The sequence below is a fragment of the Myotis yumanensis genome, unplaced genomic scaffold (genome assembly GCF_028538775.1).
Source record: "Myotis yumanensis isolate MYYU_CA2020_CCGP unplaced genomic scaffold, mMyoYum1.0.hap1 SCAF_2, whole genome shotgun sequence".
Classification (NCBI taxonomy): domain Eukaryota; kingdom Metazoa; phylum Chordata; class Mammalia; order Chiroptera; family Vespertilionidae; genus Myotis; species Myotis yumanensis.
In genome coordinates this window covers 20,473,561-20,495,670 of record NW_027223753.1, presented here as the reverse complement: position 1 = coordinate 20,495,670, position 22,110 = coordinate 20,473,561, and the positions used below count along the sequence as shown (strand labels likewise).

Genomic DNA, 22,110 nt, shown 5'->3' with positions numbered 1-22,110 from the left:
CCAGGTTGCAGACCGGATCCCCAGTAGGAGACATGCAGGAGGCAGCCAATCAATGATTCTCTTATCATTGATGTTTCTCTCTCCCTCACCCTTCCTCTCTGAAATCAATAAAATATATTTTAAAAACCTCCGCAACTCTCGACCTTTACATGATGAAATAAAGCAAATGCTATATAACTTAAAAAAAATTCTCTACAGGTTTGAGCATTCTTATGTTGCATCTTCCTCATCTTTGTAGCTGTCTCAGTGCCGAGCACAATGCCTGCATCAACAAAGGCACCAAAAGCATTTGTAGCAGTGTCTCCCTGCCATATACCTCTGTGGACTCATCTGCTTATCCTGTGGCCAAAGGGCTCAGGGGACACAGGCAGACTAGATGTGCAGCTACGACGGTCTCTCCTCCCAGCCCGTTATGCCTCATAGGAACCAGGTGGCCCTCCAAGCAACTTGGTTTCCACTCTAGCACTTGGCCTTGCTCAGAAACTCTCTAGTCTGGAGCCATTGATCCTCCCTGATCCAGGCCCTCCAGACCTTTTCAGCTTCATCCCACCCCCGGCCCACTTTCCTTATCTTTCCTGCTCTAGGAACCACATCCTGCTTACCCTCCCCAAATACACCAGATGTTCCAAATCTGTGCTATTGCACATGCCCTTTTCTTCGCTTGAAGTGCCTTTGCCCTCTTGTCCACCTAGGAAGTAGCTGATGCAACTCAGGCTATCCACTCCTCCAAGAAGTCCATTACACATTCTTCCCTCTGTGCTACTGGGTACCTTGTAACTGTTATAACCATCCCAGTGTAGTACGACTTGTTTCTGTGTCTTGGTATCTTCACTATCTCCCACAACACCTGGCATAGAACAGGGCACCATGACTGCACGCTGAACCAGGACCTCACATTCTGCTAGGGTAGTAGTGTCATATTTTGGAGGGTTTTTTTTTTTTTGCCCAGCTCTATCCTAGCTGTGTTACCTTGGGCAAGTCACTATAGCTCTCTGAGCTCATTCTTCATCTATAGACGAGAGTGACAGCACCCACCTCCTAAGGTTGTCATAAAGGCTGGATTAAGACAAGGCCCGTAATACACATAAAGCAGCACCTGGTACACAGTGAGCATTCAGCTAGCAGCAGTTTTCATTGTTACCGTGACCTCTCGTGCCTCGTCTCCCCTCCACTGGAGAAGGCAGAGCCCACAGGCCCCAGAAGACACACGTGGGGTTTCCTGGCCCAGAATCACACACCACTGCACTCTGCCTGACAGGCAAGAAGGGAAAGAAACTCAGGACACAAGCTTATTAGGAGTATAAAAATAGGACTTTTTTCCTCATAATCATATCAATTATCAAAGAAAAAAACAGTATGTAACAAAAATACAAAGCTCTGGTGGATTTTTTTTTGTCAGTTTTTGGGTTTTTTTGCCGCCCCCCTCCCTCCCCAACAGCCCCTTCCCAGGGATCCCCTGGCTGAAGCCTGGGTGCTGTCCCTGGGGTTGCCCCGGGCTCAGGAGAACCGGTGGTCCAGGTCCCTCTGGGGGTTGGCCGAGTATGAGTAGGCCTTGCCCAGTACCAGGCGGTCCCGCAGCAGCTTGAAGAAGGCGTAGTAGTTGCTGAAGAGGATGAGCGCCAGTGAGATGGTCTGGTGCCACTTTTCAGAAGACATTAAGGAGTACAGCTGGTAGACAATGACAGCACCCTCCAGCAGCAGGAGGATGTTGAGGATCCGCAGAGGTTTGCTGAAAAAGAACTGCCCAGGAAAGAGGAGGATGGACTGGAATGTACTCTCCGGAAACCTGCCTCTTGGGGGGCTGGGTGGGCCAGTGAAGGGAACGAGCTCTTGGGGCCCCATGCAGTGGGCTGGGAAGGGAAACTTCAGAGAGTTGGGCACTGACTTTGCTGCCTCTCTGCCTTTGCTTGTGGTGTTCCTTCTGTCAAGGCTACTGCTCCCCACATAACGTTGTTTAAGATCCTATTCGACTTCTACTTCCTCCAGGAAGCTTTTCTTGAGGTCTTGCTTGCTCTCTCAAACTTTTTTCTGGTCTAAAATCAGACCAGATTTTATATGTGATCTTCCTGGGTACTGTAAGACCTGAACCAATTAGAATCTTATGATATATAAGAGGCCTGGTGCACGAATTCGTGCTCCAGTGGGGTCCCTCGGCCTGGACTTCGGGATCGGGATGAAACCGGCTCTCTGACATCCCCCGATGGGGCCCGGGATTGCAAGAGGGTGCAGGACAGGTTGAAGGACCCCACTGGTGCATGATCAGGTCCAGGGAGGGATGCAGGAGGTTGGCCAGCCAGCGAGGGACTGTGGGAGAGCTTCAAGGCATGTCCGGCCTGTCTTGCTCAGTCCCAATCAGCTGGACCCCAGCAGCAAGCTAACCTACCAGTTAGAATGTCTGCCCCCTGGTGGTCAGTGCACCTCATAGCAACTGATCAATCGGTTGACTGTCTGCCCCCTGGTGGTCAGTGCATGTCACAGCAAGTGGTTGAGTGGCCTTAGCATATCATTAGCATATTATGCTTTGGTTGGTTGAATGGCCGACCAGACGACCGGATACTTACCATATTAGGCTTTTATTATATAGGCAGAGTTACAGACTCCACAGCCTGAGTCACCAATTACTTCATGTATAGCACTTGCCAGCTAGGCCAGAAGCTTCCAGGGGACATGGTGACTCCTCACTCTTACTTGGTGTTTACCAGGCAAGGTAGAGTGTAGCAAAAAAATTTCTGATCAATTCAAAAGAGTGATCAATGTCTAGGGATCCAGATTCTGCAAGAGGCATGGTACCTAAACCTCAAGAGCTGCTCACAGGAGAGAAGTAGCAGGAAATGGGAGTCCAAGAGACCAGCATGCCAGGTTCAGCTCTGCAGCTGAGAGGCTTCTGGGACCTCGGGCAAGTCCCTTCCCTGTCTGGGCCTTAGGTTTCTCTACAGTGAAATGAAGAGATTACCCAGATCTATGATTTCTCAGACTGTGTTCCTTAGAGCCCCAGGTTCCGAGGAGGTTATTTTAGGGACTATAGCAGTGGTGAGTGGGAGTGAAAGGAGTCCCAACCCTTGCAAATAGAGCAGTGCCATGAGGTCCTATACATTGGACTTTAGTCTATGACTGTATTGGACAAAGGATTTTGATAGCAAAATAAATAAATAAAATGCAGACCACTAGCCTAGATGATTTTGAGCAGCCCTTTTCCATAGTGTCATTACCTCCAGTTTTCAAATTTCCTAGGAAGGCACCCTTGAACAACTTAAACTCTCTAAGCTGATTTTAGTATCTAAAAACGGGGAGAGCCCTGGCATTTCTCCTGTACACACAAAGTTCTGGTAAAGACTGATGGAAGAGTGCATGGGAAGTGCTTGCCTGGCACACAATAGGCATGATGATAGTTATTATTTTTATCACTAAGAACCTTTCCTTATATTGTATCATCTTTCCCACCTCCACCCAGTATTTCAATGATCTGCTACCAGGCAAGATGCAGTTATGAAGTGGTTGACATGGCTGTCCTTGTTCTGCATGTGTAATTGTCTGCCTTTGGATTTGGGAAATACCTAAAAATAACTCTCTTGTTATGATATCACCTTCCTGCCCCTCTGGTCCCCCTGCCCTCTAGCTCAGGCCCAACCCTCCTTCCCGGGAGGAGACTCACGTGGAACCGGAAGTGGGAGACGTCAGAGGGGACGGCCACATTGTAGTGACCCACTGCTTTGTAGACGTTCTTGCTGTGCTTCACCAGCACGCCCTGCGGCCACATGCATTCTTCAGTCCACCTGGAGGCAGAGCCCAACAGTGCGCTTTATGCCCAGCTCACCCACAACAGGGGTGACCAGAAGACTGGGCATGAGGAGAAACCACCAGGGCTCTACTCTCATTTCTATGACTCAGCAGTGACTTTCCCTTTCTGGGTGTCAGTTGTCTCCTCTGTAAAATGGGGTAAGAACCATGAGAATTTCACTGTGCTGGCAGTCGCAAGGTCTAGGGCTGACGTTAACGCCCGAGGGAGTGTCAAGAAAATCTTTTTCCCTCTCTAGGTGAATCTTCTTCATCTGTTCTTACCTGTAGCCTCCAATTGGTCCATCACAAGTTGCCTAAGTGGTCTTTGCAAAATACCAAACTGAGCCTGACTGTTTTCTGCTCAAAACCCTCTGAAGGCTGTCCAGTGCTCTTGGGTCAAGTCCTCTGAGGCCCTGCATGGCCTTCCAGGACTGCCACCATGTAGCTCAGTTTCTAGTTCCTCCAGCATACCTTACTGCTTCATGTCTCTGTACAAGCTGCCCCCTCCAATTGGACTGCCCTTCCTGATGTCTTATCCTTCTGGCAAGCTCTGTGTCATCTTTTTAAAAAAAATTGATCTCAGAGAGAAAAAGGGAGGGGGAGCGGAAGGGAGAGAGGAAGGGAGGCAGGAAGCGAAGGAGGGAGGGAGGGAGAAACATTGATTAGTTGCCTCCCACATGTGCCCCAACTGGGGATCGAACCTGCAACCTAGGCATGTGTCCTGACCGGAATGAAACCTGCCACCTTCTGGTGTATAGGACGGTGCTACAACAAACTGAACCACACCAGCCAAGGCTCTTTGTCACCTTAAAACCCAGACTCCTCCAGAAAGCCTTCCTCCAACTCCTCATAGAATTCAGCATCTTTTAACTCTCCCCCAAACCCCTACTACTGAGCTACTTTCCCCAATGTTTTGCCACTTATTTATTTCTCTGTATGTCTCAAAGGTTGGGAGACCTTAAGGGACGGGATGGTGTCCAATGCACCTCTGTCCTCGCAGCACGCCACAAGGGCTGGCACACAGAGGCCCCAGTGACCACGTGAACGAGGTGGTGGAACCAGTGCACTTTTTTCCGATGTTCTGTGAAATCTCTCAGGAACCCCAAGGGTGCTGGGCCAGAGGACTGAGAATCACTGTCTGCAAGAAGCTCAATCTCATGCTCCTGCCTTGCTGATTCATTCATTTAAAAAAGTTACTGTGTTACACAGACAATATGCTGAATTAAAGAATCTGGACTCGCCCTGACCGGTTTGGCTCAGTGGATAGAGCGTCGGCCTGCGGACTGAAAGGTCCCAGGTTCGATTCCGGTCAAGGGCATGTACCTTGGTTGCGGGCACATCCCCAGTGGGAGGTGTGCAAGAGGCAGCTGATCGATGTTTCTCTCTCATTGATGTTTCTAACTCTCTATCCCTCTCTCTTCCTCTCTGTGAAAAATCAATAAAATATATTTTAAAAAAAAGAAAAAAGAATCTGGACTCAAGATTTCATTTATATGAAGTTGCAGAACAGAAAACTAACCTGTGGTGAAAGAAGGTGAAAAGATAGTTGGGGTGGTCATTGGGAAGGATCACGAGGAAATTTTCTGAGGGGCTGGAAATGTTCTGTAGCTTGATGGAGGCTAGATTACATGGGTGTACATGCCTTTATCAAAACTCAAAAAATTATACATTTTAAGATTTATACTTTTCAGCTCTGGCTGGTGTGGCTCATTGGTTGGGCATCATCCCATGCACTGAAAGGTTGGCTGCTGGTTTGATTCCCAGTCAGAGCACTTGCCCAGGTGGGGACTCAATCCCTGGTGGGAGGCAGGCAGGAGGCAGCCGACTGATGTTTTGCACTCACATAGATGTTTCTCTCTCCTTCCCTCCCTCCCTCCCCCTTTCTCTCGAAAAATCAATTTTAAAAATCTTAAAGATTTGTACATTTAATTGTATATAAATTTTTCCTTAAAAAAAAAAAAAAAAAAAAGAAGATAGCCCTGCTCAGAGGTTGAACATTGACATATGAACCAGGAGATCAGGCTCGATCCCGAGTAGGGTGTGTGCAAAAGGCAGCCGATCGATGCTGGCATGGCTGTCCTTGTTCTGCATGTGTGCACTGTCTTCCTTTCTATTTGGGAAATACCTAAAAATAGCTCTCTTGTTATTACATCACCTTCCTGCTTCTCTCATCATTGATGTTTCTATCTCTCTCCCTCTTCCTTCCTCTCTGAAATCAATAAAAATATATTTAAAAAAAAAAAAAAAGACTGCCCAGCCAGCATGGCTCAGTGGTTGAACGACAACCTATGAACCAGGAGGTCACAGTTCGTTTCCAGTTGGGGCACAAGTCCGGGTTTCAGGCTCGGTCTCCAGTGTGGGACGTGCAGGAGGCAGCTAATTAATGATTCTCTCTCATCATTGATGTTTCTATCTCTCTCTCCCTCTTCCTTCTCCTCTCAAGTCAATAAAAATATGTTTAAATAAAAAAAAAAAGGACTATTCACAAAAAATTTACTGTGGACCTATTATAAGCCAGGTGCTCAACTAGGAATGAGGAGATGGCTGAGAGCCTGATAGGTAAGGACCCTGATCTCCAGGAGCTTTAGTCCTGGAGTGACAGGCAAGTCACTAAGCAAACAGAGCAGAAAGTGCCGGTGCAATGATCATGGTATTATGGGATTGAAGGAGCATAGGGGAGCACTTGGGAGGAACTCAAGTGCTAAAGAATGGATAGGAATTAATCAGGAAAAGAAAGTCGGGAAGGATGTGGCAGGCCAAACATGCAGCATGTGCAAAAACCTAGATATAAAAATGCATACAGAGTTTAAGGATTCGAAGAGGTTTGGTCTGGCTAGAGCAGAGTATGAGTTGGGGCATGGTAAGCGATAAGGTAGAAAAGACTGACAGGACCCAGCTCATCACCTGGGAAGCCGTGTGAAAGATCCTTCTGATCCGTGTGAATGTTATCTGCAGATTGTGGTGAGCTACGGACAGGTTTAGCCTCATATTCTGCTATGTTCTATCTTTCTACTCCTCCCTCCCTTCAGAGCCCCCTTTTGGCCCATCTGGCAATGCCATCCCCTTTCCTGGACCACCTGGACAGAGGCTGAGAAAGGCCCTGACTGGCACAGAGGGCCAACACCAGGAGGCTTGGTCTCTGTGGCCTCCCTTTGCATCTCTGCTTCTAGGTGGGCCTACCGCTACAAACCTGTCCTAGTGGCCTCTTCTCTGCCAGGCCTTGTGCTTGGCCCATGACTCAGATGTGATACAGAAGTGGCCTCCGCCTTGAGAAGCTTTCAGTCTATTGGGGCAATACAGGCAGGAAAACCCATATAACCTGGGTGAAACGCACTGTGGTGAAAGGCTGTAGAAATGCTAGGCACCATGAAGAATGAGCCAGGCTGGGGGAAGACAGCCTAGCACCTCAGGGTTCCCAAGCAGGGTAACTTCTGCCTCTGTTCTGGGTGCAATAATATCCTAGAGCTGGGCCTCTTTCACACCACTCATCCTATTTATGTACACAGCTATCTGTGGACCCCCACCAGACTGAACTCCTTAAGGATCTTGGTCAGTAATTTCCTCCCTGTTTTTTTTCTTCCCTGTCCAAGATTCACCATCAGCACCAACACCATATCTTGTTATCAGTTTGACGTCTCTAAGATACGCCTTAGAACTGGTCCCTCCACTACTCAAAATCCTTCATAGCTCTCCTTTGCCTATAGGTCAAAGCCAAGCTTCTTTGTCCAATATATAGCACCAAGCCTGGTATGGATTAGGTAGAAATAAATGTCTGCTGAAAGAGTAGGTTGAACTCACTCATTTATAGATAATAAGGACCATTATAGACTGATGAACAAAAATGGATACAGAGGCAGAGCAGCATTGAGCAGAATGTCAAACTACAGTGGGAACCCTGGGGAGGGTGGTGGGGGTTAGGAGATCAACCGAAGGACTTATATGCATGCATATGAGAATAACTAATAGACACAAGACACTGGGGGTTGGGGAAGCCGGGGGAATGTCAAGGGGGGGAAAAAAGGAGACATGTGTAATACTCTTTGTAATACTTTAAGAAAAAGAAAAAGAAAGAGTAGGTGACCTAATGACTGAATGGATGAGTAAGCAGTTGATAGAGGGAGTGAAGCGAGGAATGAATGCATGAGCAGATCAGTCAATGGGTGAATAAACAGTAGTCAGTGAATGCGAAAGTCCACGAGTCTATGAATTTACTGCCTGCCCCCTCCCATCTCTAGCACACTACAAGTTACCTAGGGACAGGGAACATGTCCGTCCTGGGCCCTGCCAAACCCCACAAGGTCTAGCAAACGAGATATGCTCAATAACCTTTTGCTGACTGAATGAATGCGTTGATGAGCAAAGGGGTGAGTGACTCCAGACACTGACCAGGAGGGTTAGGGTTGGGCAGAGAAGGGTAGGGCAACTCACGGGTGCTGCAGCACGTTGGAGCACAGCGCTGGGTCCACTTTCTGCCAGCAGCCAAGGTGGGCAGCGGCCTTGTGCAGTAGGTCGCAGTAGCTGGCAGGCAGCAGGTGCTGCATGAGGATCACTGAGGTGCTGATGGACACCAGAAGGAAGAGCTCGCAGGACCAGCGCTTGTCATAGTAATGAGTGTTCTGGGGGCAGGAAGAGGTGGGAAAGGCCTGGGATGCCCATAATGTCCTCACTCCTTCCCCCTTCCCTGAGTCTATGTACCTTGAAGATCAAACCTGGAGAGAACTCAGGGTGACGTGAAACCAAGGATCTAACACCTAACAAAGAAGGCTTAATCATGGGCTTAGACCAGTGATGGCGAACCTTTTGAGCTCGGCGTGCCAGCATTTTGAAAAACCCTAACTTAACTCTGGTGCTGTGTCATATACAGAAATTTTTTGATATTTGCAACCATAGTAAAACAAAGATTTATATTTTTGATATTTATTTTATATATTTAAATGCCATTTAACAAAGAAAAATCAACCAAAAAAAATGAGTTCGCGTGTCACCTCTGACATGCATGTCATAGGTTCGCCATCACTGGCTTAGACCCTGTGCCCACTGCTTAGTCTTTTACAAAGAAAAACTGCTCCCACTGACCACCACTCTGAGCCAGAACACTGGCTCCCAAGTTCAGGCACAGATTCTGGAGTCCAACTGACATGAGCTCCAATCTTGGCTCTGCTGCTTATTAACTGTGTGACCTTGGGCAAGTCATTTCACTGCTCTATGCTCCAGTTTCCTCATCTGTTAAATGAAGATAAGAGTAACCACCAACCACCTCTGAGAGGCATTTGGAGGACTATAATACCCATGAAAGCTCTATCACATTGTAGGTGCTCAACAAACTTTAAAACCTCGACCTCAAATTATTCAGTAGGGTCCATCCTTGGATACATGTTTCCAGCCTACAGTCAGCTGGGAAAATACTTTCCCAGAAGGCCACACAAGCTAGAGAGAGAGCACAGGCTTTTGCTGTCACTCAGATCTGGATGAATCCTGCTTTCCTATTTAATGATAAAGCAGGACACTGTGACATGCCTGTACCAAAACAGCCAAATTAAAATACAAGTCACTGCTCTTTGTTATCAAGTATTATGAACAACAATGCATGTCCTCCTCATTGGCTGGGTGACCCTGTGCAGACCACTTCCTTTCAATGAGCCTTGTTCTTTCCACTCTAAAAATAGAGGCAGCAGTCACTCTAGCCCTTGAGAGAACATACAGAATCTCATAAAAAAAACAGTAGTTATTTAGGCAAGCAGGAGGTCTCCTGGGGGGCAGGCAGCAGGGTGAGGCCCTGGGCAGGCCCTTTACCTCCCTGGGTTGAGCTACACACCTTCACGAACCAGACAGGCACAAAGGCCACATAGTAGGCACTCAGCATGGAGCTGACCAGCACTTCCTTCATGCGGCAGTTGAAGTCCATCTTGAGGAACTCCACCTCGCTGCGGATGAGGCTGGGCGACAGGCAGCAGGCATGGGTGGGCATGGAGTCTGGGCCGTACAGCTGCCGCGTGTGCTGCTTCCACGTCTCCCGCAGAGTCAGCAGGTAGTCCCGGCTCCGTGCCAGGCCACTGACAGCCTCCCGGGGACCCATGGAAGCCATGTGGCTGAAGAGATTTGTCTTGCGGATGTCACAGTTCAGCTGCAGGAACGGAATGTACATCCCAAACCTGCGGGGGAAGACAGTTGGTGAGGGCAGGCCTGCCCATGGGCCAGGATCCCAACCCTCAGCCACTGAGAGCCCTTCTTTCCTCCCTGGGCCTTAGCTCTCTTGGCTATTCTGAAGGGAGAATTCACTCGTCCTCCTAGCCATCCATCCTCCCATCCAATGATCAGTCGTTCAACACATGTATTAGCATTGAGTGTGTGCCGAGCATCAGGGATATAGCAGGAAGCGAGAGATGAGTCCCTGCCTTCACAGTCTATTGACAACTAACAGCATTCCTAACAGCCCACAGTAACTGGGCACCACCTCTGCTCCAGACACTGTCTTAAGCCCTTTACACGCATTCACTTCTCTTTCCTCCTAAGAACACTGTGCATTAGGTCCCGTTGTTTTGTGCCCTTTCAGATGAAGAAGCTGTGGCTCAGAGAGGTACCGTGGATTCCCCAAGGTTCACAATTAGTAAGGAAGTAACAGAGCTGGGATTTATCCCAAAATAGTCTGATACCAAAGATCAGGAGAGAGACTCAATAAATGCCATGAGTAATTCATTTTAAATGTACATGGCACGGAGGTATAAGTTGCTGAGTACATATGTTAGACAGCTCTTAGGGCAGCTCAGGAACAATATTTGTGTGTCTATTATGTGCCATGCACTGAAATGGGCCCTTGAAAAGTACAAATCTCTTCCCCTGAGCAGTGCTCTTAGGTTACGGCTGGAGCTAATTAGTCAAGGGGTGTTTTGAGTGTCTGGCTCCTATCACTTGAGGAGAAAACTAGACGAACCCATAGCCAAGAAGGGTATATAGTTATAAAAAAAAGTGGGTAAATGCCTAGCACAGTACATGGAACATCATGTAGATGCTCTTTACAAGCATTTCTTTAGCTTGGGCCCTCTCAATTTCCCCAGGTCCTCAGACCCAGCCCCAGAAGGGTTCCTGGGCTGCCCCCAGAAGTCAGGGTCAATGAGAATGCTACATTTTCTTATCAACAGTAACTTCCTGTTTTCTGAGGTTCCAAGGGAAATGAGTGTCCTTGGGCAATGTGCTTCTTTGGGTTTTTGCTTTCTGTTCTATAAAATGGGGATGCTGCTCAGTCAGTGTGACTCAGTGGGTGTTGACCCATGAAACAGGAGGTCACGGTTCCATTACCAGTCAGGGCACATGCCTGGGTTTTAGGCTTGATCCCCAGTAGGGGGCATGCAGGAGGCAGCTGATCAAAGATTCTCATCATTGATGTTTCTCTCTCTCTCTGTCTCTCTGTCTCTCTGTCTCTCTGTCTCTCTCTCTCTCTACCTCCCTCTCTTTGAGATCAATAAATACTATGAGTATTTATTATATTTAAAAACTAGAGGCCCGGTGCATGAATTCGTGCATGGGTGGGATCCTTCGGCATGGCCTGCAGGGATTGGGCCAAAACTGACAGTCCAATGCTCCCAGCTGCTCCCACTCATCCCAGTCCCCCTGCACCTGCTGTGGGTTTGTGTCCAGTCAGTCCTAGTTGGGAGAAGCTCCGCCACCGCAGCTGCACTTGCCAGCTGTGAGCCCTACATCTGGCGCCCATCCTGAGAAATGTTGGTGCGGAGGGGGGGGGGGGGGGGGTGCGGAGGATGCGATTGGCCCTCCAGTTGGGATGCCCTTGCAGCCAGGGATCCAGATCCATCCCACTGACATTTGCACTGGTTGTCGGGAGCCACCTGGTGGCCACTTTTATATCGTTTCTTCCTAGCAGAGCATCTGAAGAGGGGAAGTGGCCACCGTGCCCCAAGCCGACTTCCAGGAGGCCGGTGGTCGATCAGAGCCTGGCCCATTCTCTGGATATTGGATCTGCAGGACTACTGAGGGAGTGAGTGGCTGCCACTGGGCTGGTAGGCTGCTCGGACCAGGTCGGTCAGCTGAGCAGCACTCCTGCTGTGGGAGCACACCTGCACCCTGGTGGTCAGTGCACATCATAGCAACCGGTCATTCAGTCATTTAGGCATATATATATATATATATATATATATATATATATATATATATAGACAGATAGATAGATAAAATGAAGTGGGGATGCTACCATTCTTCCTGGGGTAAGGTTAAGTAAAACAACTTAGAGAATTTGGTTGAGAAAATAACCTCTGGGGTCAAATAGGCCAGTTTTAAAATCCCAGCTCTGCCACTTACTAATGCTATTATTTAGGGCAAGTTACTTAATCTCTATGAGCCTCAGTATCCTTAACTTGCCTTAAGTTACATAGCTTATATTGATTCCCTATGTTCAACCAGGCATTATGCTAGTGTTTTCATAAGTGCTCTCGTGATTTTTGCAACAACCCCCAGCATGGTGCCTGTCTCAGAATATATCAATATAATTTTGTTAGAAAAAGAAAGAGGCCAGTGACTCTATCAGACAGGAAAGAAGACTGAAATGGAATTCCCAAAACACTCTTCAGGATCCCTGTGGGAATAAGGGGATGGGCACTTACATGAATATACAAGGGATTCAGAGTCAAACTTAAGGGCAAGTACTTAAAATCTCCCTGATTTTGCCTCTAAGAACTATAGATCAACTAAATTACGTGGTGACAGCAAGTGACTGCTCTGACAGGTCACAAGTTAGAAGCAGCTTCACATGCAAGATGGCAGATTCCCTCCCATCCTTTCCACCTAAGACATGACAGTAGGAAGTAAATCCATATCAGCAAAACAAATGGGAGGAGTACACAAGTGATTCTGACAAATTTAGAAAGCGGACGGAAACATGTTGACAGATGAGGAAGGAAGCCATTGTCTAGAGCAGAATTGTCTAATAGGAATATAAGAGGCACACATGTTATTTAAATTTCTGTAGGGGGCAGGCTAGAAGAGGTCAATGGGGGCAAAAAAGGGGACATCTGTAATAATTTCAACAATAAAGATTAAAAATTTCTAATAGCCACATTAAAAATAGATAAAATTAATTTTAATACTCTATTTTATTTAACTCAATATATGCAAAATATTGTCATTGCAACATATAATCATTATTATGAATATGTTTTACTTACTTTCTTTTTTTGTACTAAATCTTCAGAATCCGGTGTATATTTTACGCTTATAGCACATCTCAATTCAAATTAGCCTATTTCAAATGTTCAATAACAACAGGTGGCTAGAAACTACTAAACTGGATGACACAGGTCTAGGTCTAGGATATGCCATGAGAGGGCTAGACTGAGGGTAGGAGTTTCTCTGCCTAGAGTGATCCAAGAAAGGCTCTGGCTTGATGTGAGCACAGATGATAGAGGGCAGAAGTGAGAACCATGGCTGAACAAATGGGATTAAACAAAGATCTGTATTTATGAATAGGAATCAGTCCCTTAATCTCTTACACACCTCACACAATGCACCCTGAAGGATTTTTCTGTAAAGAAATTGAACAAAGTGTTTGAGAACTGAGGTCCCCATTCTAGGCATCCTAGAGAAACACCTAGCCCCCTTTTTCTGGCCAAAGGGGGCCACAGCCTGACAACAAGTACCTTACTCAATCATCCTAAAGCAAAGTTTGCCCTTCCCATGTACTCAGAACTTCCAGTCAAATCTCCTATTCTCATATACAATGGCAGAGGGAGAGAAAATGCACTCCAAGCTACCAGGCTCTTTGTTCTTAAATAGAAATAGACAACCAAAGAAACCAACTATATTTAGAAAACTAGCAGCATTTAATAGAAAAATTGACCCAGGAGGAAAGACAAAATTGAGGGAACATAAGAGATTTTAAAAACAAGAACAGAAATGCCATGAAAAAGAATAATCAAAATAAGAAAGAGGTCTTAGATATTAAAAATATGATTGCTGAAAAAATTCTCAATAAAAAAGCTGGACGATATAGTTGAGGGAATCTCCCTAAGGCAAAGTGAAAAGAGAGAGATACCCAGAAAGAAAGACTGAAGGAAGGGAGAGAAGAAAGGGAGAGAGATGAGAAAACATAAGGGGAACAGATAACCAACCTATGAGGTCTACCATATGATGAACTGAAGAGAGAATAGAAAACATGAAAGGAGCCCTGACTGGTTTGGCTCAGTGGATAGAGCGTCAGCCTGGGGACTGAAGGGTCCCAGGTTCGATTCCGGTCAAGGGCATGTACCTTGGTTGCGGGCACATCCCCAGTGGGGGGTGTGCAGGAGGCAGCTAATCGATGTCTCTCTCTCTCATCGGTGTTTCTAACTCTCTATCCCTCTCCCTTCCTCTCTGTAAAAAATCAATAAAATATATAAAAAAAGAAAACATGAAAGGAAAGATATTATCAAAGAAATAATAGAAGAAAATTTTCTTGAGCTGAATACCTAAATCTCGTGGTAAAAAAATCCTAGAGTAATGATAAGATGAATGAGAAAAGTTCCACACCAGACACACCCTGGTGAAATTTCAAATAATCAAAAGTTAAACAGAATATCCCTAAAAGCATTCAGAAAGACAAAAAACAAGTCATCTACAAATAATTGGAATCAAACTGGCATTAGTCTTCTCTTTAGAAACATGGGATACCAGAGATAATGGACCAATATCTTCAAAATTCTGAGAATATGAATTTAGAAATCTACATTTAGCTGAATCATCAATTAAGTATGAGGGCAGAATAAAGACAATTTTAGACATGCAAGGACTCAGAATGTACGTAACTCCCATGTACCCATTGTTAAGAAAATTACCTGATTATGCATTCCAGCAAAATAAGGGAGAAAAACCAAGAAAGAGGAAGACATGGGATCCAGGAAACAGTGGATCCAACCCAGGAGGGCAGCGTAGGGAAGTCCCAGGCTGAGAGCTGTACATCAGGCCTAAAGAGCAACCACTCCAGACTGGAGCAGGAGGATGGAGAGCTCCAGGAGGGATGTCTTTTGGGGGGAAAATGAACTCCAGGCAACAGGTAGCATGATTGAGAGGCTGGATAAACTTGAGGATATGTTGAAGGCCCATCATTCTTTTGTCAACAAGAAAAAAAAAGGCAATTAGAAACTCCAAGATGAAAAAAAAAAGCTGTATAAGAAAGTTACAATCTAAATATGAAGCAAACTAAACTATGATAATGATTTTAAGCATTTGATGGACTGTAAGAAAAGAGAAACCATTTGACCTAGACACTAGAACATTCTTTTTTTAAGAGGCTCAAGATTATAACTCACTTAACTATAGAGAAGGAATGTCATCTATGCATACTACTTGGCCCTACACTAAATGATGTTTTCATATTTATAACATCAAGTCTACTTATTAATTTTTAATTTTTAGAATTAGACTTAGACAAAGAATGAAAGACTTTAATGTGTTTATATACAAGAGTGTGAATGTCAAGCTTGACAGTATAAGAGTATAGTTGCCAGGAAGTGAGAGGAGGAAGAGGGTGAAAAAATGGAATGGCAGGGTTCCTAATATTCTTCTTTTACATAAAAGGAATTAAGACACTGACTACTATTGATGGAATAAAAAAGACAGGCATTCTCATATTACTGAAAATGATAACCAATAGGAAACTAAAAATAATAACTTATCAAACACTGGAAACAGTAGGGATGGAAGGGTGAACTAAGTATTTTGTTACTGCATGTGCACCTGTATGCATGTGCATATATGAGTGTGTGGTATGCATGTATATGCAAAGGATATTTATTTCCAGGATACACAAGAAACTAGAAATATTGGTGGCTACCTCTGGGGAGGGAAACTGTGTAGCTGGGAAAAAGGAGTCAAGAGAAGACTTTTTCATTCATATTCTTTCATAGCTGTTGAATTTTTGTTTTTATTAATTTTAGAGAGAGAAACAGAGAGAAAAACATCCATTGGCTGCCTTCTGCACGACCCCTGCTGGGGATCAAACCCACAACTCTGGTATGTGCCGCAGTTAGTGTGCAGTATTTATACCTGCTGAATTTGAACTATGTAAACCTATTATCCCAGCTATAATATCAATACATTTTTAAAAAGAGTAAATAAAGGTATAAAGATACTAGAATTATGGAGGTGACCTCAAAAACATTTAACACCAGAAACAGTGACAGGGATTGTTTTCGAGAAGTGGGACTACTCTGGGGGGTGAAGTTGGAGGCTATTTTTCATTATAAGGTTTTAGCGTACTGGACTTGATTTTTTTATGCGGATTTTTTTATTATGTTTGCAAAAAAATAAAAAATAATGCAAGATATAAACACTGGATGATGTCTGTATCCAAGGAGAATGGACTCACTGGAGAATAACTAGAAAGGGTCAAATATAGGCAATCGTTGAAAATTTAAATCAATACAACCATTTTGGAGGGTCAATTGCTAATAGCTATCAAAGCTGGTGTGGCTCAATTGGTTGAGCATCGTCGCTTGCACTGAAGGGTCCCTGGTTCAATTCCCAGTCAGGGCAAAGCCCAGGTTGTGGGTTTGGTTCCGGGTCCAGGTGAAGCAACCTATCAATGTTTCTCTTTCACATCAATGTTGTTGTTTTTTCTCTCTCAAGTCAATTTTTAAAAACATGGACATAACTTTTGATGCAGTAATTCTACTTCTGCAAATCTGTTTTACAAAAACACTGAACAAGTGTGCAAAGATGTATGCAAAAGAATGTTCCCTGCCTCATTAAGTAGGGAGAAACTAGGAATAACTAAAAAAAATCTACTAATAGAAGACAAAACAAATTGTGAAAAATCTATACAACAGAATGCTATCAGGCCATTAAAAAAAGTGAGGTAGACCATATGTATTGCCATGAAAAAATATCCAAGTTATATGATTATGTGGAAAATGTAATCAATTTTACAACATCATGCATAGTACAATCCCATTTTTGTTTTTAAAAAAGTATGTGTGTAAATAAAAACCAACCAACCAACAAACAAAAAACACAACAACAAAAACAAACAAAAGTGTATGTGTTCTAGCACACACAAAAAGGAAGGATATGCAAGCATGTCAAACTTGAGTTTGACATGCTTGCAGTAAATAATGGTTTTCTGGGGGACTGAGATTATGTGGACTTTCATTTTCTATGTTAAAAGCTCCTATAAAGTTTAATGTTTGTATATGACATGTGTCACTCTTCTAATTATAAACTAGATATAACTGAAGCAATAGTGATGGGGCTCCTCCCATGACAGTGCCCTTTTGGTTAACCAGGGTAGAGAGGGAGAAGTGTCCAGCTATGAAGCTTCCCAGGGAACAGGGCTGGTCCAACCTGGAGAAGCTCATGAACCAGAAAGCTCAGGGGTTGGGAAATAACTGTTAATGCCTAGGCAGCCAGGAGCCTGCCCCATGAACAGCCAGAGTAGACACCTTGCCAAAGCCCTCCCCAATCCTAGGCCAGAAAGGGGCAGTCCTGGGCTCCTCTCAAACACTATCTCTCCATCTTCGACAATTTGGGTTCTGGCAAGATGCAGGGAGAGAGTGACCAAAACAGACAAAGACAGACATATACACATGTATGTGCAGACACACACACACACACATGCTTCATGCATAGACACACACAGGTGCTTGCATGCACACAGACCTATGGGAGGCACCAAGAACTTCCATAAACACTGATATGTACAGAGACAGAGACAGACAGAGAACCAGAGAGAAAGGAAAGGAAGAGAGAAGGAGACAAAGTACATGCACTTCCCTCAGGAACCTTCCTTTGGGATATACACTCAGATTGGAGTCCTATTCTGACTCCCCCTTGGCGGCACCTTGGGTAAATTATGCCATCTGTTTCTGCTCCTATGAAAGAAGGCTAATCACTCTGATCTCAGGGGGATATTGTCTGACAATGTGAGAGAACATTGTTGCTGCCTGGCCTGGGAGTCTTCCAGGTGTGGGGGCCTGCTGACCCAGCTACACTCAGGACAAAGGTCAAGAACCAGGTGTCAGGCAGTGAGGGGTGAATGAGGGGTACTCACGGATAGCAGAGGAACAGGAGGTTCAGGAAGGAGTAGGTCCTGAAGAGGTGGATGAGGGAGCGGCACAGACTCCAGCCTGTTGCCGTGAGAACGGTGAAACGGGTGAGGAACAGCAGGATGGAGCGAAAGAGGGAGACCTTCCCCCTCTGAGAAGCCTGGGTCAGGGTGAGATAGGACGGGATGGGGCCTTGGATGAAGGCCAGAGGCTGTGCCCAAATCCCTCCCAGCACGGCCTGTGTCCCACCCAGGGAAACATGGGGCAGCAGCCGCGGCAGAACCTGGCAAGGTGAGCCCTCCTTGACACCCAGTAAACTCCAACGGCCAAAGGGATGTTAGTAATGTTCTTCAACCAAGTCCGAAGGGAGCCCCAAGGAAACGCCTCAGGATTGAAGGGCTCCACGTATCTCCTCGGCACCCCCGGGGGAAAGGGAGTCCCAAAGTCCCCAGCCTCTAGGACCCAATCACCTCCTTCACGATGGACCCAATGAAGCGGCGGCCCAGTACAATGGTGGTCACCATCAGCAAGTTGAAGTCGATCAGGTGAAAATTCTGTTGGGGGCAGAGGCCTGGGGGTCACGTGGGGCCCCCTGCCTATATACAATCTATTCTCAGATCCACCTCCCCCTGCCCAGTCCTTTCCATAGGGACTATCCCCACTCTCTGACCTTCATAGGCCTCCAGCTGAGTCAGGACAGGAAATTACCTAGAGTAGAACAGGACCCAGAGGAGGGAAGTGGGAACGTCCCTGGAGATAAGAGAGTGGTGTGTGAGCCCCCTTGCCCTAATCACCCTGCCCCTGTCCCTGAACCTCTCGTTCTGCATGGAGACCTTTCCACTCCTTGAAACACTCACAGATGTCTATGCTTCATCTCCCCCACAGGACTTAAGACTGTGCTCCTTTAGGCAAAATCTGTCAGATTCATCTCCACTTTTACAATGCCTGGTGTGGTGCTGGGCACATTAGGGGTGAGAATTCAGAAATCACCAGCTTCCTGTTCTTTCTACACTTCCCTTGCCCAGCATGAGGCCAAGCCTACAGGGTGCTAGGGAAGCTGTGCTAAACTGAAACCAAATACACACTCACACACACATACACGGCTGGTCCTAACTGGACACCTACCAGGGAGGTGTGGGAAGGCGGGTGGGAAGGTGGGTACCACCACACTGTCTTGTAGATATTGATGTAGTGAACGAAGAGGGCTATGAGCTGGCAGAAGAAGAGCTGCAACTCAAATAGAATGCTGGCTTGAACTGGCAGCTCCGGGATCTTGCAGTGTTGTAGGGGAACGACTGTCTGGGTGGCCAGTGGGGGGCTGGAGAGGCCCGTCCCAGAACTGCTCCTGGGGACAGGAAGGGAAAACATCAGGAGCTGACCTGAGAACCCTACCAAGAAAGGCTTCTGAGGCACAGGATGGTGGGGTAGGATCAGAAAAGCAGTTCATGGCAAGAATGGAGTCCTGATCCTACATGTCAGACATAGGGGTTGACAGAGCCTTTTCCTATCCCGAATCTTGTTCAGACTTCCCAACATCCCCCAGGAAGTAAAAATGTATTAGGTCCATTTTATGGACAAGGAAAATAGGAGGCCCAAAGAGGGGAGATAACTTGTCCAAGCCACCAACAAATCAGCAGCAGAACTGTAACTAGAATCCAGGCCTTTGGATTTATTACACTACTAGAGGCCTGGTGCATGAAATGCGTGCACTCGTGGGAGGGAGGAGTCCCTCAGCCCGGCCTGTGCCCTCTCGCAGACTGGGAGCCCTCAGGGGATGTCCGACTGCCTGGCTCAGGGCTTCTGGCTGAGTGGTGCTCCCCCTGTGGAAGCGCACTGACCACCAGGGGGCAGCTCCTGCATTGAGCCCCCTGGTGGTCAGTGCACATCATAGCGACCAGTCGTTGGGCCATTTGGTTGATTTGCATTATAGCCTTTTATTATATAGGATGTCCCACTGCAACTGTACAAATGACCATCCTCTGGGTCTTTTCTGCTGCCTTCTGAGCCCCCTCTGGCATCTGGGGTATCATATCCTAGAGCTCAGTCAGGGACAGCTTTGTCCTTACTATCCCTGTGAGCCCACAGTGAGGGGCAAGACACAGAAAGGCAGTTTACCTGGTGCGGGAACGGACACTGGTGACTGATGCACTGGAAGCGTGGCCCCCACCAGAGCCTCCGGAGGACCCTGGCTCACACAGCGGATTACGACAGTAGGATGTCCTGTTGGGACCTCTTCGTCCTCCTGTGGGACTCAAATAAGGTAAATCCTCAAGCCAAAGGGCATATATCAAGGATAACAGCAATGATCCTGCCTACCAGTTTACCTGCTGTCTCACTTTACCATTTAATCACAAAGACCTATGATCTGGCTCCTGCCTACCTCTCCAACCTCATCTACCATTCTCTGCCTGCCCTCATGCTCCAGCCTTCCTGGCCTCTCTCTCCTTAAGCAAACCAAGCTTACTGCTACCTCTTGTACTTGCTGTATCCTCTGTTCGGAGAGCCCTTCCCTGATTGCCATCTTGGAAGTATCTGCTTCATAATTCGTTCCCACCCCCACAACAATTCACTCTTGGAATTTTTCTTATTCATTTGTTAACATATTTATTGTCCGTCTTACCCACTAGTATGGAAGGTCAGTGAGGTCACTACATTTACGTCTTCTTCCGTTGTATCCCCTCCCCCTACCACAGTGCCCAGCATTAAGTAAATGCCCAATAAGTATATATTGATGAGTGATGAAACCTGCAGGGTAGGTTTTCCATAGATTAGGAAACTGAGTTTATACTGTGTCACAGGCAGTTTGGGGGCTGGGTCCTGTGCTCTTAGCTCTGGTGTATGCTGGTCCATTCAGATACTACCCAGTTTCTATAGGCTTACAATTCTGGGCAGTCGTGAAGTTCTTTCCTCCAGGGCCTGAGATCCAGCTCGAGGGGCATCCTGGTGTCTTATGGTCAAGACCCAGGGCCTGAGCACAGGGCCAAGGATGTGGCTTTGGGAGAATGGTGTGTTTGTGGACCCAAACTTGGACCCACCATCTATTCCTCTAGCCTTAGCAGTCTAGCCCAAGCTCCCAGGCTCCATCCTGCTTATAAGCACCAACCCCAGTTCTAGTCAAGGTTACAGCTTTGTTTATATCCCTTCAGGGCAACACGGCAGCTTACACAACACACACCTTTTGCCCTAGTTCCTCAGTTTGGAAGCTTTTCCCACAAGCCTCTACAAAGCACTTGTCCTCGAACTCTGCCCCTCAGCCAGCCCCCAGCCCAGAAGCTCTGTTCACACACTCCCATACTCGGCTTAGAAAATCCCACACAAATACCTTCACCCCAAAAGCTCTGCCCATACCGAGTCTCCTCTCTTTAGAAGCTCTGCACCCACACAAGCACCCTCAGCCCAGAAGTCCCGCCTACACACAATTGTCAGCCCAGAAAACCCGCCCACGAGCCCATAAAAGCTGCGTTTGCCCAGAAGCCCCGCTCCAGAATGGGTTCCCTCAGTCTAGGTCTCCTTCCCGCCCCACCGCTTCCAGCAGAAAGCCCCCCGCAGCCCGGAAGGACGCCCCCGCCCCAGGGCCCAGTCCTAGGGCCCCGCCCACGCCTAGCCCATCCTCACCAGAGCCCAATCCTCCACCAGACCCCACCCCGCACGGGAAGCCCCGCCCCCAGCTGCCCCGCCCCCACAAGAGGCCCCACCCCGCAAAGCGACCGGAGGGGGCGGGGTCCCTCTGCGCCCGAATCCCCCCCCCCGCCCCTTGCGGGGATCCGGTCCGCGTGGGGAGCCATGAGCAGCCCGGCCACCCCAATCTCCGCGCCGCCCGTTCCCGGGTCGAGCCGGGCCCGCTCTGCTCACCCATCTCCTCCCCCCGGCGCGCTCTGCTTCGCCGCCGCAGCTCCTGCGGGCAATATGTCGGAGGCGACGGCGGCCGGGAGAGGACTAACCGCCGCAGCCCGGTCCCGGGGATCGGCCGCGCGCTCCCGCCTCGCCGCTATATTTGCATATGAGGCCGGGCTAGAGGCTGGGGGCGCGCTTCTTAAAGGGGCCGCCTGGACAGAGGCGGGGCCTGCGGGGTCTTTGTCTCGCAGTCCCCCACGCCCTTCCTGCAGCTGCTGCTGAAGAAACCCGAGAGGCAGGGGAACCCACGTCCTGCTGCTCAGTGCGTGCCTTCTCTCCGCATCTCTCAGGCCCGAGGGCGGGGCCCGGAACCCGCCTCCCGTCTCAGTTCCTGCCGGGGATGGACTGCATCCTTGAGTGGCTCCCAGGCTCCCCAAACTCAACCCTTTCCAAACTGGGCTGTCACCTTTCTCTG

The 22,110-nt window shown here is 47.4% G+C and overlaps 1 protein-coding gene across 7 annotated transcripts; it reads right to left on the bottom strand.

Annotated features, from left to right (window-relative positions):
• Positions 1-559: 559 nt before the first annotated feature.
• TMEM39B (transmembrane protein 39B) lies at positions 560-21,746 on the bottom strand. 7 transcript variants are annotated; one of them, XM_070404614.1, is made up of 9 exons: positions 21,654-21,746; positions 19,917-20,043; positions 18,927-19,146; positions 18,272-18,355; positions 17,807-17,961; positions 9,593-9,929; positions 8,206-8,393; positions 3,653-3,773; positions 563-1,740 (listed from the first exon to the last, which is right to left on the bottom strand). In XM_070404614.1, the coding sequence occupies exons 1-9, from the start codon at positions 21,655-21,657 to the stop codon at positions 1,498-1,500; spliced, it is 1,479 nt and encodes a 492-aa protein (XP_070260715.1). In that variant the 5' UTR covers positions 21,658-21,746; the 3' UTR covers positions 563-1,497. The 7 variants fall into 7 exon arrangements, with proteins under 7 accessions (XP_070260718.1, XP_070260719.1, XP_070260721.1 ...); XM_070404615.1 differs by lacking the exons at positions 19,917-20,043; positions 21,654-21,746 and adding an exon at positions 18,510-18,551 and having other exon boundaries at positions 561-1,740; positions 18,927-19,006; XM_070404617.1 differs by lacking the exons at positions 18,927-19,146; positions 19,917-20,043; positions 21,654-21,746 and adding an exon at positions 14,595-14,866 and having other exon boundaries at positions 560-1,740; positions 17,807-17,882; positions 18,272-18,343.
• Positions 21,747-22,110: the final 364 nt, after the last annotated feature.